General features: G+C 41.7%; 1 protein-coding gene across 2 annotated transcripts in view; it reads right to left on the minus strand.

The window, feature by feature from the left end:
• doc2b (double C2-like domains, beta) overlaps window positions 1-18,979 on the minus strand; it is a 157,091-nt gene that overhangs the window by 45,430 nt on the left and 92,682 nt on the right. For both annotated transcript variants that reach the window (XM_054754563.1, XM_054754562.1), the window contains one exon: window positions 13,306-13,380. In XM_054754563.1, the coding sequence (XP_054610538.1) occupies window positions 13,306-13,380 (75 nt within the window). The remainder of the gene's footprint in view (window positions 1-13,305; window positions 13,381-18,979) is intronic.

The following is an 18,979-nucleotide window of genomic DNA, read 5'->3' on the forward strand; positions in this document are numbered from 1 at the left end:
CATTCCAATATGAAAAAAACAACCCATTCAGAACATTAAGACGAACAATTTTCCCACAACCCCAAAATCCACATTTTCCAAACACAAATTCCCTTTGGTTTTAAGAATTCTTAATACTTCCACATTTCTGTAATAACTCAAACCATTCCAACACCAGAGCATTCAGCTCATTCCGGACTTTCATTTGTACTTATCACATCCCCAAAATTCAGATTTTTCCTGAAATTTCACATTTTTTGTAACAAAAATTCACTTTGTGCTTAAGAATTCTTACGTGTTCCACATTTCTCCACCGATTCAAACCATTCCAACGTCAAAACGTTCAGCTGTTTCAGGCAATCTATTTTTGACATTGTAAAAATTCCCTTTTTCCTCGAAAATCCTCATTTTCCAAACATAAATCCTGGGGATGTCCAATATATCGGCCAACCGATGATATTGGCGCATGAGTGATGACGTGCTCCACACAGCAGCAACAAGCTTGCTAGCTCAGTATGTCAGCGGTGTGGAATGAATTCCAAGTTTGGCCTTTGGATTGTAAATATGCAGTTTGCAATGAAAGGGCTGGTTATGTGAGGGCGGAGTAAGGCGTCTTCCTTTAACACTTCTAATTGACTGTTTTCTTTATGCGTGACGTGCTGAATGAGCTCAGTTTATCATTTCACGGACTGTATTAGTCCAGTTTCATACTTTTCACTTTATGTTGTTCTTATATGGATGTTTGTGCCACATGGAAACGTGCAGCTTTCCAAGTGGTATCGTTGCCAGCATTATTCAGTCGGATTCTTATTTGTGAATTTATCAAGACTAACCCGTCTTACTTGTTGATAGTAGGAGAACATGTTATTTTATTTAACTATTGCTCATGATCTTTTAATGCCTATTTTGTTGGGACAACTTGTTACAAATGAATATGGCACTTTTCCTATTACTTGTATTGCATATTGCACTATTTGTCTTATTTTGCACAAAAAGTGTTTATTTGTGAACTGCATCCAGTGGCATCGCAGTAAAAGAAGAATCATGTGTTCATTCATCACACCCTGAATTAAAAACAGCGTGACAACATTGATGTCTGAAAGCCTAACACTCAAAGTTATGCAGTGCGCTTGAACGCCTCATCATATGATCATCCTGCACAGTGCAGAAGAAAGAGGAAGAGACCGACAGGAAGTTGTTCATTGTTCTGCGTGCGTTATATGAACAATTTTGTACGTTTGTATATAATAATTAAATACGTATGGTAACAAAAATATATTAACGCTTAAATAATATAAATATAATAATATACACTCGTCTCTTGCTACATCACGGTTCCAACCAATAAACTGCGATATTATATATGATAATACATAGATATATGTAGGCCTGCCACAATAACAGAATTTGCTAGTTGATGGTTGATAAATTATCGACGATAATCGATAATTTAACCCCTTTTTAAAGATTATGATTCAAAGATCATTGTGTCATGTCACATTTGAGCCACTAGATGGAACTCAAGCGTAGTGTACCTGTGGGAGGCCCGGAAATCGCCAGCTTTAACGTTGACGACTTGTGGGTGGTCACCAATTCACATACCAGTCCTACTCATGGTGTCAAAAGAACACAAAGCAACACAATGGGTGGATAAAAACAGACAAGACACTGCCAACGTACAATGCAGAATGTTAACCAACTACTATGTCAGCTCTAAGCACGTACTTTCCAGCCATTTCCAAAAACTGTACAGCAAAGCACTCTGGGAAACAGGAAGTGCTCCCAGCGACGCTACACTATATAGAGAGAGTTATGAAAAAAAACACTTCAATAAAACCTACACACACGCGCGGAGTTCTGTAGTGTATTGTTAAACTATTGTGGGGGTCATATTTGAGCATAATGGATATGACAGACTGCACGACTTGGTGAGTTTAGATGGTCGCCATTTTTTTACGTCATAACATGCTTGAACACAACACTGAACAACTTGACTGCAAAAGCTATGGCAGCTCAGGACGGACACTAAAGACATCACCGCTTCTTACACACACAATACATTACAAGCTGGACCACAGTTGAGTGGGCTAAAATGCAATGTTGCTAAGTTCTTTCACTCACTTACACTGCGCTTTGTGACATGTGCAAGTACGTTCTTCCAGGCAATTCCTACTGTCTGTCTAACATTTCTACAAAAGTTGGCTTTTCGAGCGTATTAAAAGGTTACATTTCCGTTTCGTTTAAGATTTACTCCGGCGATGAAACGCCTCAGTAAGCGTTGACTGTCGGGAGGAAGGCTCTGCTGCACATCCACACTGGACCTGTGGCATTCGGCTTAGAAACCTTCGCTTTTGTGCCTTCATTCACATTTGTGTCTGCTTGCTAACTGCTAGCACTCTGTGTACGTAGCCCCCGCCTCCACTACTGGGACAAAGAGGCTTAATAGCTGAGAAGATGCTCACTCTCTTCTGTGTTCATTTCATATAGCGCCAATGCGCACAGACACAAGCAGAGTGAACCCTCTTGTCATCCAGCCTGTGTACCACAGAGAGGCTAACAGATGGATCTGACGCGCATGCACATACATGTCGGTTTAACGAGGGCTCATAATTATCAACCTGTTTTTTTATCACTCGACAAATAGATGTATCCATTATCGTGACAGGCCGAGATATATGGCATAGATAAATAGGTTAGAAATAATTCAAAGTAAAATGTTTTATTGTGTGCTTAGTGTGGTTTCTGTTTTTTAAGTGTGCAGGAGTAGGGGGTACATGCCTTCAGGTCAAATGTATGAGGGGGTACAGGACTGGGAAAAGCTTGGGAACCACTGCATTACATTACATCACCTGACGTTAGTTTGAGGGAAGAGCTGCTGCCTATTGGTATCGTTTGATATCCAGGCAATATCAAAAAATCCAATATCGGTAGGAAAGGCAGTCTGGAGCATCTCTAACAAATTCCTTTGATTTTGAGAATACTTGCTACTTCCACGCTTCTCAACCAATTCACCCCATTCCAGCACTGCAGCACTGAGCTCATTCAGGACTTTCAGGCTACCTCTTTTCCACATCCCAAAAAATTCCCGCTTTTCCAGAAAATCCACATTTTCCCAACACAAATACTTTTGATCTAAGATTTCTTACAACTTCCACATTTCTCCAGTGATTCAACGCATTTCAACACCAAAATAGTCAGGCTATCTGTTTTTGACATGCTAACAGTTCTCCTTTTTCTACATTTTCTACCCCCAAATTCTCACATTCTCACATTTCTCAACCCATTCTAACCATTTATGCATCAAAACATCTTTGCTAACAATTTTCCACATCCCAAAAATTCCCACCTTCCCCGTAATTCCACATTTTCCATCCAGTATTTCAGCTCTTCAGCTTTCATGCACTTTTTCTACAGAAATGGGCTCCTCTAGTTTGAATTGTAGTCTTCCAGGTGATGAGAATGACGGCTGTGAAAAGCGACACGACGCTATCCAGCGGAATACGAGGGCGAGGGCGTGATGATGCCATGTCGGGAGTCACGGGTGAAGACGTGCTCCTGTCGGATTGACTCAATTAACTGCCGTGATTATTTGCGAGTCTGAGAGGGCAGCAACCTAATGTGACGCCGGAGGCTTTGTTTAGTCGCTCAATCAAACGACTCCCGCAGGAAGGACGGATGCATAAACTCACTTGAATTAAAACGTACATCTTGTTTCGACTTCCCATTACTTGTTTGTTTATTCTCTTGTCTCTTGAAATGGAATATTCATATGGGCAGCTGGGAAATAGGACATTGTTAATTAAATCCATCGGAGTTTGCGAGCCAAATAACAACACATTGCTGAGATAATGCCTTTTATGACAATGTAAGCGGGTTGACCTTTAGCTGGCTAGGTGGCTAGCATTATTATAAAACTAGTTCACCAGACTACAGTTTTAAAAAAAACTGTAGTTAACGAAAACAAAGCACTACTACAAATGTTATTGGCCAGCTAGCTACCTTTAGTTTAGACTTGACTGTAAAATAACACACAAATAAAAAAAATGATAAAAGTTAACTGGATTGTTAAGTAACAAACTTAATTGTAGCCATGCAGTCACCTCCAAGACATACTGCCTGACGAACAGGCTGCAATGATTTGAAGATATAACCATATAAACATATGCAAACACACTGAATAAACAGCTCAATACTTTCTCTGTGTCAATTGCGTACAAAACACAATCGGATGTCAATTTCAGCCCGTTTTGTGACATGCAAAAGTTTGTCACCAAGATAATGAATGATTCAAGAGTCAAGGGTTTTGTTGTCATACGCACACTAAAACAGGTGGTTCTGCTATGCAATGAAATTCTTGTTCTGTTCATTCTCTCAAAAAAGAAAGAAAACACAAGAAAAAGAATAAGAACATAAGAAACATTAACACCAATAAATTAGGCAACAAAACCAGAAGAGACATGAATACAAATGAATGAATGAATAAATAAATAAATAATAAAGTGCTATGAGTGTGTGCGTGTGTTGCGTGCGGCGTGTGCGAGTGCTTCGTTGAGAAGCCTGATGGCCTGTGGGTAAAAGCTGTTCGCCAGCCTTGTGGTCCTGGACTTCAAACTCCTGTAGCGTCTGCCTGACGGTAGGAGTGTGAAGAATGAGTGTTGTGGATGTGTGCTGTCCTTGATGAGGTTGTGTGTTCTGTGCAGGACTCTAGATTTATAAATGTCTTGCAGTGAGGGGAGGGCTGCCCCAACAATGTTCTGTGAGGTCTTGATCACCCGCTGGAGTGCCTTCCTATCTCGTGTTGTACAGTTACCGTACCAAACAGTGATGGAGGCGGTAAGGACACTTTCGATAGTGCATCTGTAGAAGCAACAGAGGATTTTGGTGGACATGATGATAATGAATGACCTCAGGATAATAAATAAATCAATAAATCACATGATAAATCAAAATGAACTGGATCATTTTGCCGGCCTCCATATATTGCCACGTGGATGTGTGTCTGTTTTCCTTGTCTCTTGCCTCCAAACAGGCAAGAAGAGGTTTCACACTCTACTTTGGTTCAGCACCTAGATGCTTCAGAGAACAACAGCGTAACCATAAAAGAATGGCGAGCAGAGTGAGACCTCTTGTCAGTCTGCTTCGTGGGGAGCAATGCCAGGTAACGTAGTAGAAGTTAGGAGGGAAAAACATGCTTGCAAAGCCAAATGCCACAGCCCCCATATTGGAATATTAACGATGAGCAAGCAAGCCCATCAACACAAACGAGCCAGTATGCCGAAATTGTTTGAAAGGCAACAACACAAACACCTCAAAGATTCACAAATTCCACAACATTCCACAGAAAGTCATCACAAAATAAATGCTGCCATTTAATGCAGTGGAAAAGCCAGCATTTCAAGAAATGCCGCATTAAAAAAGAATATAAAAACAAACATTAAAGTAATGTAACAGTAAAGTAAAATCACATGGTCTAATACTCAGAAGGTTATATAAAACAAAACACAGAGTCAAATTGAGTAAATACAAATTTGTTCAGTGTCGTGAGATGTGCAGCTGAATTTTCTGCAGACGGTAGCGAGAAGACTTGCTAACTCCAAAATAATATCATGCTATTTGAACTCATATGTCCACTGTTGGGTCTGTCTGTATGTGTCCTGCGATTGGCTCGCGACCAGTCCATGGTGTACCCTGCCTCTCGCCCAGAGTCAGCTATAGGCTCCAGCATACCCCCCCGACCCGAGTGAGGATTGTGCGGCACAGAAAATGAATGAATGAATGAATGAATGAATGAATGAATGTCCACTGTTGCCAACTTCTCAGTAAGAAAAAAAGTAGCTATCGGCTGTCCTAGAAGTCGCTAGATGTTGTCAACAGCAATTTGCTTATTATTTGCATATAATGTATCAGATGAAAAAAAGCGTAAAGTCGTGCTGTTAGACCGACAAATAAACGGGATTCTCGGTTTGTTAATTTCAAATTGGCCATCACTTCATCAAAAAATAATAATTTGAATATCTTGTCTCGGCCAGTGCCTGTAAAAGTCTAGACAGCCTAATAATTACATCCGGATTCGCCTCCACTGTTTATCTTGCAGTCAGGACTACTTGTTTAATTTATCACACATTGTTCTTCCATCACACGTTCTGACACACTGACAGGTAAGCGAGTCCAAATGAGGCCTGAGTGTAATAAGTAGTCATTTAATGAAGATTAAGAAACATTTACGTTTTAGATCCAGCTCTGGAAAACAGGGCGAGATCCACCCTGGTGACATCGCACCTCACGAGCGGGTGGTTCATGGATGCGTAGATCTCCACTATGCTCTCAGTGTGGGAGCTGACTGCACACTGACGGCTTGTGACTGCTTTGGGGCAGGCCTCTCAGCAGCACCCGCTGCTGCTCACTGAGAACAGAAACTGCAGAACAATATCTGATGTCACTTTTAAGTCCCCAAATACCAGAAAACTCTCCAACAACAACGGAAAAAGTCTCTAGATTTATCGCTAGTCGCTTTTGACAAAATATGTCGCCGAGAGGGTCACCAGATTTGTTGGCAATACTGCATACGTCCATTTAACTCAATAATAAGCCTCGTATTAAGTTAACGTCCTTATTGATTATTGAACTTTATGTGCATTTTTTTTTCATAATTCTTATATTTGTGTGTAACAGTGATTTTTTTTTGACTGATTATTCTGTGTATGCCATATTGTTTTAGACCAGAGTGAAAGAACATAAAGATCACAGCTCACCACATCTTACCACAGCTTCTCACCACTTCTTATAAATAAATCCACCACACAGAAGACAAACCTGCTGTGTTCTTTAACTTGGACACACCATCCATCCATCTTCTATGCCGCTTATGCTCATTAGGGTCGCGGGTATGCTGGAGCCTATCCCAGCTGACGTCGGGCGAGAGCCGGGGTACACCCTGGACTGGTCGCCAGCCAATCGCAGGGCACATATAGACAAACAACCATTCACACTCACATTCATACCTATGGACAATTTAGAGTCACCAATTAACCTAACATGCATGTTTTTTGGAATGTGGAGTACCTGGAGAAAATCCACGCACGGGGAGAACATGCAAACTCCACACAGAGATGCCCAAGCGGAGATTCGAAGCCACCGTACGGCCCTGGACACACCATGCTGTATGTCATTTAGTGCCCTATGAAATCCGTTGTATCTTTTCCCAAATTCCGTTTTATTTGTTTTTTTTCAATTAGCATTTTTTAAAAGTCTGTTATTTTCACCTTTTACAATTATTTTACCTGCATAAAATGTGTACTTTTGTGATGTAATTAAAATGTCAGTTAATTAAATGCAAAAATCCTTGCATTTATTGATGCCATACATCATTGGCCAATTTTGCCCAGTAGTTCAGAAACTAATGTAATTTTTGCTAACTTTTCTAATGGGATGTCAGCCTCTGCACACATGTAGCAATGTGTGTAAATCCTCAACAAACTGTAATGCCCATGCTTTTGGTTCAGGAAGACGTAGTCTTAGTCACCAATGCAATCCCAATTGCTTTATTAATGTCAGATATTTGTTATTTTGTTTACACAATTAGGTAGTATGTGGCAGCGCTCTTAATTTGAAGGCCGGAAGTGTGTTGTGTGTGTTGAGAATCTCTGTTGATGGTGAAGACGAGCTGGGAGAATAAACCTCTCACTTCTTGTCCTTATTTCGCTCATAACGGGCATCGTAAAACACAACACGGTGTAAACACACTCATACAGCCTGAGTAGAACACGCACAGCTGCACTAGCATACTCTGCTAAACTAAGCTAACTCTGCTAGCTTCCATTCACGTTCCCTAAGAGGTGAGTTTCAAAGTTTTTTTGACATCTTTTGACATTTTTGCCCGTGTTTCAGGTTACCGTTTCGACATGTTTAGTTTGGGAAGGGGAATTTGTGTTTGTGATGAGATTCCGCCAGGATTGAGCGGCCCACCGGGGAAACACTTCCCCACACAAACATTTCTTCCTCGCAAAGACAGCATTTCATTCACATGGGTCTTTGAAGGATGCAGACCCTGAAATGGGACAGCCAATATGTCAATTCCTGTGAGATTCCGCGTTTAACAGTAGATAAAATTTTTATTCCGCGATTCCGCTAACGGCAAAATCAAAGGCCATTATTGTGGTTTATGTTTTTTAAGTGTGCAGGTGTAAGGGGTACATGACTTCTGCTCAAATGTCTACTGTAAAGGGGTGCAGGACAGTGAAACATTTGGGAACCAATTGTCTAGACCCTATTTCTTGATCAAGGGTTTAAAAGAGGTAAAACTGACTGCCCTAAGGAAGGGAAAACCTCTTTCAAAATCTAGGAGGGTAATCGTACAACTGTTAGCATGAACGGCTATCTTTTTAGTGCACTAAAAACAATCACAAATTTTAGCTGTCCGGGCGAGTGCAGCCATTCAAACAGTGAATGATTTCACTCTTTTAAAATGGATTACTAATTTGTTTTCTTTGTACTAAAATAGCTACTACATTGACAAATATGGAGAAATACTCTATATTCAGTCATGGAAAAAATGATTAGAACATCCTTGTTTCTTCAGTTTATTGATCCATTTTAATGCCTGGTACAACTAAAGGTACATTTGCTTGGACAAATATAATGATAATAACAAATATAGCTCATAAGAGTTGAATTTAAGAGCTGATATCTAGCAACTTCCATTTTTTCCTGATAATAAACAAAATCACTTCAGTCTTACATGAATAGCTATAGCATTGCACTGCCCACTGTTGTATATTTGTCCAAACAAAGGTACTTTTAGTTGTATCAGGCATTAAAATGAACAAGAAACTGAAAACACAAGGGTGCTCTAATCATTTTTTCCATGACTGTATAAATATACTGTGTATATAACTTTATGACCCAACAAGATGACTTAAAAAAACACAGTTGATTAGCTGTAAATGTAATTTTCCTGTTTAAATACCATTTTCCTCCCATTATCTGATGCGTGAACCTGCGCGTTCACCTCCCATCTCATCACAGTGTGAGGCGGTGCATCCATCCCTCTCGTAGGTCAAGGTGTTCCTCCATCTAAAAGGAACACCTTGGGTATTTCAAACACCCAACCTGGCAGTCATCAGGAGGATTGTTGGCAGGGCGGCAGATAGAAGCCATCTGTTGAATTACAATGTGGTCACATGACCGTGGACTTGTGGGCAAAGAATGTCAAGACGGTTGGGAAAAGCTTGATCTTGCAGGGTTTTTTTTTTAAGTGAGTCAAACAACCCTGCGACGACACCCTGTCAAGGTGAGAGGCCGTCAGCAGTAAATCAAATCAGAGTAGTACACACCTGCAGAGGGAAGCTCTTGTTGCAGGTGTGATCTGCATGCATGCATCACCACCACCTCCAGCTCAGGGATGAAGGGCACAACTACACACAAACCTGTGTCACAAGTCATCTTAAAAGACTTCCATGGACTGCGAGATTGTTGCTCTAATGAGTTCAAATATAACACAGAGCAGGGCTATCCAACTGGTGGCTCGTACACCAACTCTACATAGCGTCACAAAACGTGGGGGCAACTAACATTTTTTTGTAGCTTTTTCCTAAAACCAAGTGTTCCTGTCATTCAGAGGATCTTTGACAAGGGTTTCTGCGATGGTCAAAAGAGGCCGTTAAAAACAGCAGTCTGGCGAGCAACTTATTAAAATAAAAATTCACTTGTACACGTCTTACGACCACTCAGCAAATATTTAACCAACTAACACGACTTCCAGAGAATTTGTATGTCATGGCTGTTTGATAGCGTTAATTAGCATGACTGGCTTGCGCAACCACGTCTCAATGTCCTGCAATCTGATTGGCGTGAGTGAATAACGGCATACACCTTCACTTTAGCATTTTTAGGATGCCTTTTATGGTGGATCTGATCAACCCACAGCGTGAAATGAAGGGAGACTGGCTTACATCAAGACATTTGGGTGAGTATAATGCATGAATTTAAATTAAATTTTTTTTTTAATTAATAAATCATGCTGTTTCATGGTTGAATACGGCCTTTTATTAGTTTAAAAAATGCATATTTAAGCACATTTTATGTATTTTTGGCCTAAGTTAAACATTTCGAAGCATATAAAAATGGCTAAATTAAGTAAAATACAAAAATATAAGGCATTCAGAAGACACTCAAAGACGCATCAATATGTAGTACTCTCCACTGGTCACTAGGTGTCAGTAATTGCAATTAATTGCAAATTGTAAATAATTGTAAAGTTCAGTGAGACACCAGACTTGATCGCCAGAACAACAGGCTTTTATCGCGGGTTTTAATGATCTCTAATAAAAACGTGGGCTACTGTTGCAACACACGCAAGCATGAGCCTTATCTTCTCTTATTATGTCTACTATATTGGGTAAAAGGAGTTTAAAGGTGACTACAGGGGTGTTATTTCATGTCTAGAAGGCGCTAATAATGTTAAAAACTGTCTTTAGGTCATAAACAGGTTTTATATGCTCTATTTATGAACATATTTCATTTATCAATACGTAATCACAGATATTCACTTATCACGGTCGTGTCTGGAACCAATTAACCGTGATAAACAAGGGATCACTGTACTTTATGTAACATTCATTGACTATTTAGGTAATACAGTAGGGGTGTTGCGAGATCTCGCGATTAAAAAGTGGAGGAAAGCTGTATCGCGAGAAGAGGGCAGTCAGAAGCCAACCAAGACTGTGAACCAAATGGCATGGCTGCTATGAATGATAATACGGTCATGTGAAAGTGGCAGCGCACACGGCATTATTGGAAGCGCTCATTAAGTGCTTTAGGGACACCATGCAATCCAACCTACCTCGGTGTTCACAGCGTCAGCGAGCCAAGTGTGGCTGTTCTTTCCATCAAAGTTAGACAGCTACTTGCTTCTTGTTGATGTCCAAGCAGAAGCTGTAGTAATTCAACATTTGATCAACTTTACTTCAAGATTTGTCAGATCAACCCACGTAGATGTTCTGCTTCTGTTGTCTGCACCTTTGATCACAGACGGTTCTGTTGATGCTAAAGGATAGCGTATAACTTGCATTTAGCAATAATAGTTACGTATCTTATGCAATAGGCTTATTGTAAGGGCAAGAGAGTTGCTGAGAAGAAGGGTGAAGGGAGGTGTTCTACTTGATGGTATTTGTGAAAGTAAATGAAAAACTCCTTAGTAATCAGGCTGCATAATTATTACTTCCAAGTTATAAATGATTAACTCCTTAGCAGACAGCGTCTAATAACTGAGTAGCTTAGTTTAAAAGGTCACTTGCAGGTGAGACATGGAACAGTTTCTCCCAACGGAGGAACGACACCTGTTGCCAGGAGGATGACCTGATGGGAGGAGCTGTTGTAATGGGGGAATGTATCTATGGCCAATGATGAGGTTCTAACCGGTTCCCCCACCAGCTCAGAGCCAGTCTGGAGTCAGATGAAGAGATGGGCGACCCTGTGCATCTCCGTAAAAGATCAGAGCAAGGGCAAGTTAGGGTCTTTTTTTCCCTGGTGAGAAAAGACGCACTGCTGCCTGATTGGCAGGGTGAGACCCGAAGCTCTGTAAACTGCACATTCCACGTATATTTTGTAAGCCTTTTGTTCAAATGCAGATTTCATATTTGAGACCAACTGAATTGACTCGACTCCATTATTGTGATCAAACGAACACGCAGCAAGCAGCCCTGACATAAATAGACAACAACAAGCAGATGAGAGAAAAACAGTAGTATTATTATACAATATATTATCAAAACAGGGGTTTATTTTCTCTCAAAAAATGTTGACAGTATTATTTTTGGGCATCAATTTATGGGACAACAAACACTTCAAAATACAACTGCATTGCCAAAGTCTGTTTGTCCAGTCATATTTTTTAATTGTACTTGTCTTAAAATGAATGTTAAAATCTCGTCTCGTCTTGTTCTTGTGGACCCAAGCTCGTGCCTTGTCTCGTCTCGTGAGTTACAATACAATAGATTCCCACATGCTTGCAGATTTCTTTTCTCTGCTTTAAATTGTAAAATAATTTGTTTTGTTTTTTTTAATGGTAACTTAAATAGAAAAAAAGAGAAAAGAGTCACAAGACTCTCAGGGCATTCAATCGATCACAACTGGACTGTTCAGGTTGTCTTAGAAGACATTTCTCCCCTCATTTGAGCAGGCTTCATCAGTTCCTGCTCAAATACTTGTAGTGGTGTAGTGGTGGGACACACACCAGTCAGACTAGATAGGACAGTTTTAGTATGACAGCATGGTGCAAGATCCAATCTATTTATCCTGTAAGGGAGGCGGCAGGTCCAGACAGGAATTGTTGTGGCGGAGCTACGTGGCGGCCAATGGTGGCCGTGGCCACCCTTGGTCAGTCTCCGGCCACCCCACTGGCCATCTAGACATTTCAGGTATCAACTTATTGCCACCCCTGTGTGAGTAATGGTCTCACCTTGGTCACTCCAATGAAAAATGTCTGGCTCTGCAAATGCCTCTGTAACAGCTGGTTGTTCATACTAGGGACCGTCAATAAATGACTATTGCTTTGAAGAGAGACAAATCACACCACAAATTGATCTATAGCCATGTCAAATGATAAGTCCTACTCTAAAAGTATTCCGCGTGCCCATTTTTTCCAATTTTGGCCTTTATTGGATGGACTTTTATTGGATCTCTTACTGGATTAGGGACCTGATTCACAGAGGGTTGTTACAAAAGCTATGCTGTGTAATAAACGTATAAAGTAAATAAATAAAGTAAATTCAGCAATACGTTGGTTGCATTGTTTTTAATGTTTAATGTTTAATGTTTAATGTTTAATGTTTTTAATGTTTTTAATGCTTTTTTAATGCTTTGAAGAGCTATTTTCATAACCACAAATTCATGATTGTAACAAAAGCTTATTATTACAACAACAAAAAAAAGGATCGGCACCGGATCGGATCTGCAAGACTATAAACAAATCGGATCGGAAGCCAAAAAATGTGGATCGGGACATCCCTAAGTCCAATCATAAGTTATTATTTTTTTATTTTTCCCTGGCAAAGACCCACTTTTGGGTCCCGACCGACCAGTTTAGAACCTCTGGCTCAGAGTATCAAAAATAGGCAGTTTAAAGGTTTTTAATGTCTGCGTCCATTATTTGTGCTTTTTTGCCATTCGCCAATAGCAGGGATCGACTGTACTGCTTCTGCTGGGAAAGCTGTGTGTGGCTACATCGTTTTCAGACTTGCTGCATTGTTTCAATTGTCTTATTACGGCTGGTAATGTTTAGCTTATTTAACTATGCGCAATGCATGTCTTATGTAAGGTTTTCCATACCTTGCTGGCGCCGGGCAGTAGATGCAGCTTGACATAGGGGTCGGATAGTCCATTGTGGTCCATTGGCTTGAGCCCCTGGAAAGAAACAAGGTATGATGATGAGTTTATGGAATGGTAGAACCAACATGACTTGAAAGTGGTATTTCACAAGTAACATCTTGTAAGTAATGTAGCATCCTGAGAGAAACACACCGAGTCTGATGTCATTTTTAGTGTTTATTGACGACCTTAACACGCCAACAGCCGTGCTCAATTCCAACACCACGCATACACTTCCTCATTATCCACCAATTATGGTCACAGTGAGTGAAGTGCATTCCTAGTGATGATTCACATTAAAAACCCTAGTAATGAGGAGGTTTTATTGTTTTTTTTATCCCCTCCGTATTTATTTCCAAGCACAAAACAACAGAAAGGTGTTATGAAAACACCCACCTACACCGTCAAAGAATGGAAGTGTGAATGTGGCGTTGATGAGGAAATGTATGGTGAGAAGCCTGTATGGCAAAAGCGGATGTCAACAGAAGGTAGGTAGGAAGTGCCCAAAGTGTGGCCTGGGGGGCCATGGCTTTTTTTTTTGTTTAATTGGTGGCTAAAATAAAATTAATCTTCCCACTCCTAAAAAAACGCCAAATTAGATTCTATTTATATGTGCATTTTGATTATGTTCTGTTTATTGATATAGAATCCCCGTTGGGCATTTCTGTGTGGAGTTTGCATGTTCTCCCCGTGCGTGCGTGGGTTTTCTACCGGTACTCCGGTTTCCTCCCACATTCCAAAAACATGCATGTTCGGTTAATTGGAGACTCTAAATTGTCCATAGGTATGAATGTGAGTGTGAATCAACAAAGTCAACTGGGATAGGCTCCAGCATACCCTCAACCCTAGTGAGGATAAGCGGCATCGAAATTGTATGGATGGATATATATATATATATACTAGAGATGCGCCGATCAGTATCGGACGATTTTCGTGAAAAAGCACGGTATCAGCATATGCCGATACTTGCTTTATAACGCCAATCACATCCACCAATCAGCTCTGCCCCCCATTGCAGCAGCCAGCCTATAGCGACCGTCTCCCGCCCACTTTCCCTTCACAAAGCCAAAACAAGCGTGCCTGGGACTTACCTGTCGTTGTGAGACTGATATAAGTTTTGCACCCTGCAAAACATCTCACGGAAAATGTCTTGCTGGGGTGGCATTTGGAAGGTGGGCACTTGGCAGGCTTTGGTGAGTTGGTTTGGTGAGTTGTTGGGCGGCAGTTAATGTAGCGCCCGTGTGTGAGTGTGTGCGGGAGGCGACAAACAGCCGCGACCGGAGAAACCCATCGCCAACGTGCAGCAAACCATGCACACGAGAGCCGACGAGCTGGACGAGGCGACCAACATCCGGAGCGAATTGTACAAGTCTCCCATGGTTTAGATTGGCTGACAGATGTGGAGGGATTTTGGGGATATCAAAGTAGTTCAGAAGAGCAAAAGTGGCCAGTGTTGACAATTCGCTCTGGATGTGAATGCGTTGCCCACTGGTGCAGCCGCCCATCGCCTCCCGCGCGCACGGCCTGCCACGCGCTGGCGACGAACCCCACGAACCTCAGCTGCCTGTCGACTCCCATGTGTGGCGCCCATAAGGCGGATAGCCTGGGGTCCTGCTGGAGCGCAATCAAGCGGATCTCGCACCCAAATTCTTCTTAAAGAAGTCGCCTGCTCCTCTAAGTTTCACCAGTGATTTTGAAAAAGTAAGTCAAGTATGTTTTTGTCTGAATTTTATGGTTTCCCTTTCATATCATATAGCCCAGAGGTCACCAATGTGCATGGTGCCCGGGGGCACCAGGGAGAACTCCCACGACCACACATGAGGCGCCTGCAAGCCTGCTTTTCATTCAGGTTTTCAGTTAATAATATGAGAACACTAGAAAGAAATGCATTCTGAAATGCAAAATGTGAGTTGTGGACACCAGCATTTTGTTAATGTCCTGGTAAAACAAGCATATTTGCTTTGTTTGGGTTGAAATAAGCTATGAAAATAAATGAGTAGCTCTTGGCCATTTTTATTTTGTAAAAGTAGCTTTCACAAAAAAATGCTAGTGACCCCTGATATAGCCAATAGTACATTTAGAAATTTACAAATGTGATCGGTTTCAGTATTAAACAGCATTATAGCCTGATCGGAGCAGCCCTAATATATATATACCTGTGTATATATATGAAGAGGCCACAAGGAAAGCTGCAAGTGTCAAGTATCTGCAACGTGTAAGGCAAGTCCTTAGAAGTCAACCCAACGGCAAGAACAAGATCCAGGCAATTAACAGATATGCCCTGCCAGTGATCAGATACCCTGCTGGGATAATAAGCTGGCCAACGGAGGAAGTTCAGACCACTGATGTTAAAACACGGAAGCTGCTCACCATGCACGGAGGATTCCACCCCAAATCCAGTATCCAGGGGCTATGCGCTAAGCGCAAAGAGGGAGGCCGAGGATTAGTGAGCATCAAGGACCACTATCCAAGACGAAACATCCAAGCTCCACGAATTCATCAGGAAGATGGCCCCAAGAGATGAAGCACTTAGTGAATGTCTCAGGCAGTGGAAACTGGAAAAGAAGGAGTTGGAAGAAGCATCATGGGAGGAAAAACCCCTACATGGGATGTACCACCGACAGATAGCTGAAGTGGTAGATATGAACAAGTCCTACCAATGGCTAGACAGGGCTGGACTGAAGGACAGCACAGAGGCGCTAATCATGGCAGCACAGGAGCAGGCCTTGAGCACCAGAGCTACAGGCCCTACAGGCCCAGATCTACCACACCAGGCAGGATCCCAGGTGCAGGCTGTGCAAAGAGGCCCCTGAAACGGTCCAGCACCTAATAGCAAGGTGTAAGATACTGGCAGGAAAAGAATACATGGAACGCCATAACCAAGCAGTACAGAAACATCTGTGCAGAATATGGACTGGAGACCCCTAGATCGCAATGGGAAACACCTCCCAAGGTGGTGGAAAATGAGAGGGCTGAGATCCTGTGGGACTTTCGAATACAGACCGATAAGATGGTTGTGGCCAACCAACCAGACATCATGATCATGGAGGACAGCAGAGGACAGCCATTGTGATCGATGTAGCCAACCCCTACATATGCTGATATGGCAATATCAGGAAAAAGGAACATGAGAAACTAGAGAAATACCAAGGGCTCAAGGAAGAGCTGGAGCAAGCCTGGAAGGTGAACGCAACAGTGGTGGTCATAGGAGCACTGGGGGCCGTGTGGTCGTGTCCCCCACACTGGAGAAGTGGCTCCAGCAGATACCTGGAGAAACATCAGACATCTCTGTCCAGAAGAGCGCAGTCCTAGGAACAGCTAAGATACTGCGCAGGACCCTCAAGCTGCCAGGCCTCTGGTAGAGGACCCGGGCTTGAGATGAACAGACCACCCACCCTACCGGAAGTGTTTTTTATATACTGTATATTAGTGCTGTTCCGATCAGGGTATACATATATACTGTATATAAAGACATACATACATATATATGTCTGTGTATATATATAAATATACACATAAATATATATATATATATATATATATATATATATAATATATATATATATATATATATATATATATGTGTGTGTGTGTGTATGTACAGTATATATGTGTGTGTGCGTATATGTGTGTGTGCGTGGCCTAGTGGTTAGCATTCTGGCCACACAGTGAGGAGATTGGGCAGATTTGGGTTCGTATTTCTGTTGGGCATCTCTGTGTGGAGCTTGCATGTTCTCCCCGTGCTTCGCGTTGTCAGCAGTGTCTGGACCACAACGGACGTCCGATTTGACAACAGTCGGTGACAAAACAATAAAATTATGTTTTAAACTTGGAAAATTTGACAAAAATTCATTATTAACTTAATTAAGCACATAGTTTACAATTATTTAAAGTGTGTATACATTTTTTGGGACACCCTGTATGTGTATATATATACAGTCAAACCTGTCTATACCGGCCACTGAAGGGAAACGGCAAAAGTGGCCGCTATAGACAGGTGGCCGCTATAGACAGGTTGGTGCCCATTTGGAATTTGTGCGCATACATATTAAGATGTATTCACAAAAAGACTGGAGCAAAACCAAGAGACATAGGGGAAAACGCTCTGTTGACACATAAACATGTAGGTAAATCTTGGTAACAGCTCCGGTGAGGAAACTAGTAATATCGATAACAACAATGAACCAGCGCCGCACATTCAACGGCGCTGATCTTTTATCCGCCACACATGTTAATTGACCGCGGCATGAAGCGGCTGCGTCTTCTTCCCCGGAGAAGGCACAGCGCTCCAAATAAGAGCGCAGGACAGGGGACGCTCGCTCCTGTCCTGCAGAACGTCACAAATTTCCATCTTTGATTTTTTTTTTTTTACACGATTTTAAAAGCAAGAAATAAAAATTGTAGTGAACGAGCTCGACGATATACAATATGTACAGGACACGCGTAAAGCAGTCATGAATGGGTGTGTGTGAACAATAGAGTGCGAAGGAGGTGCGAAGATCGTCGTAAACTAACAATACCATACCGAAGTACCTGGAGAAAACTCACGCACACACGGGGAGAACATGCAAACCAACATTCTAACCATTAGGCCACCGTGCGGCCCCTTAATTTACATTTCTTTGATTCAAGTCTATCTAAAGGTTTGCAAGGCTTAATGAGAGACACTCGGAGGCGGGAATGCAGCTGTTGTAAACTGTCCAGAGTCAATATACACCTCAAATATCCAATGCGAGCCGTGACTCTCCTCTTGTCGGCTGTCTCATTTCCTCTTATTGACGGAGCAGCCTCACCGCTATCACCGCTATGTCTACATATCGCACTTGAATCACTCAAATTACTTTCCGAATTCTAATAAAAATCCACTCTGGATATCACAGCCATTTACACTTTCTTTCTTTCTTTACATGTTTTCCGATTGGAGGGGTTTGAATGGACAGCTGCACTTCCAATACTGGCTTGATCATAATTACAGAGGGTTACAGACAGATGACCAAGGCAGATGGCCAACATGCATCAGAATGTCCATTCGCCGTCTGGCTCACGCGTAATCAATCATAACACTTGCTTAGAATAGACCAATCATCCGCTACCTCTTGTAGCTTGTAAATAGCATTCCGAATTCAGAGAAAGTGGCATCCGTTTAGTGCACAACACTCAAACTTCCTGTTCAAAGAAAGTATAGTGGACGCTTGTGAGGCTTCCAGACAATTTAAAGCAAGTAGTAAATGGTATTTTTGTGTTATTACATAAACTTTGTTTTCATTCTCACGCAAAAACGTCTTCCTCACACTTTGTAGAGTGCTGAGTAAGAACTCATCAAATTTTCACACAGATCCAAACATTTCTTCGTGGTTGTTAAGATGTGGATTTTGTACTTCTAAGTCAGGGGTGTCAAACTCAATCGCATAGTCCAGTGATCCCCAACCCCCGGGCCGTGGCCTGGTACCAGGCCATAGGTCATTTGGTACCGGGCCACAGAGAAAGAAAAAAAATCATTTCCATGATGTTTTATTTTAAAAAGTGGCCGGATTCTCTCTGTTACATCCGTCTCACTTGACGCATGTCCATTGTGCGTGTGCTAACTTTCTCTCATGCCGCACAGATAGACTACTACTGTATTTTTACCATTTTT

This window comes from Dunckerocampus dactyliophorus, chromosome 16 (assembly GCF_027744805.1).
Source record: "Dunckerocampus dactyliophorus isolate RoL2022-P2 chromosome 16, RoL_Ddac_1.1, whole genome shotgun sequence".
Taxonomy (NCBI): Eukaryota; Metazoa; Chordata; class Actinopteri; order Syngnathiformes; family Syngnathidae; genus Dunckerocampus; species Dunckerocampus dactyliophorus.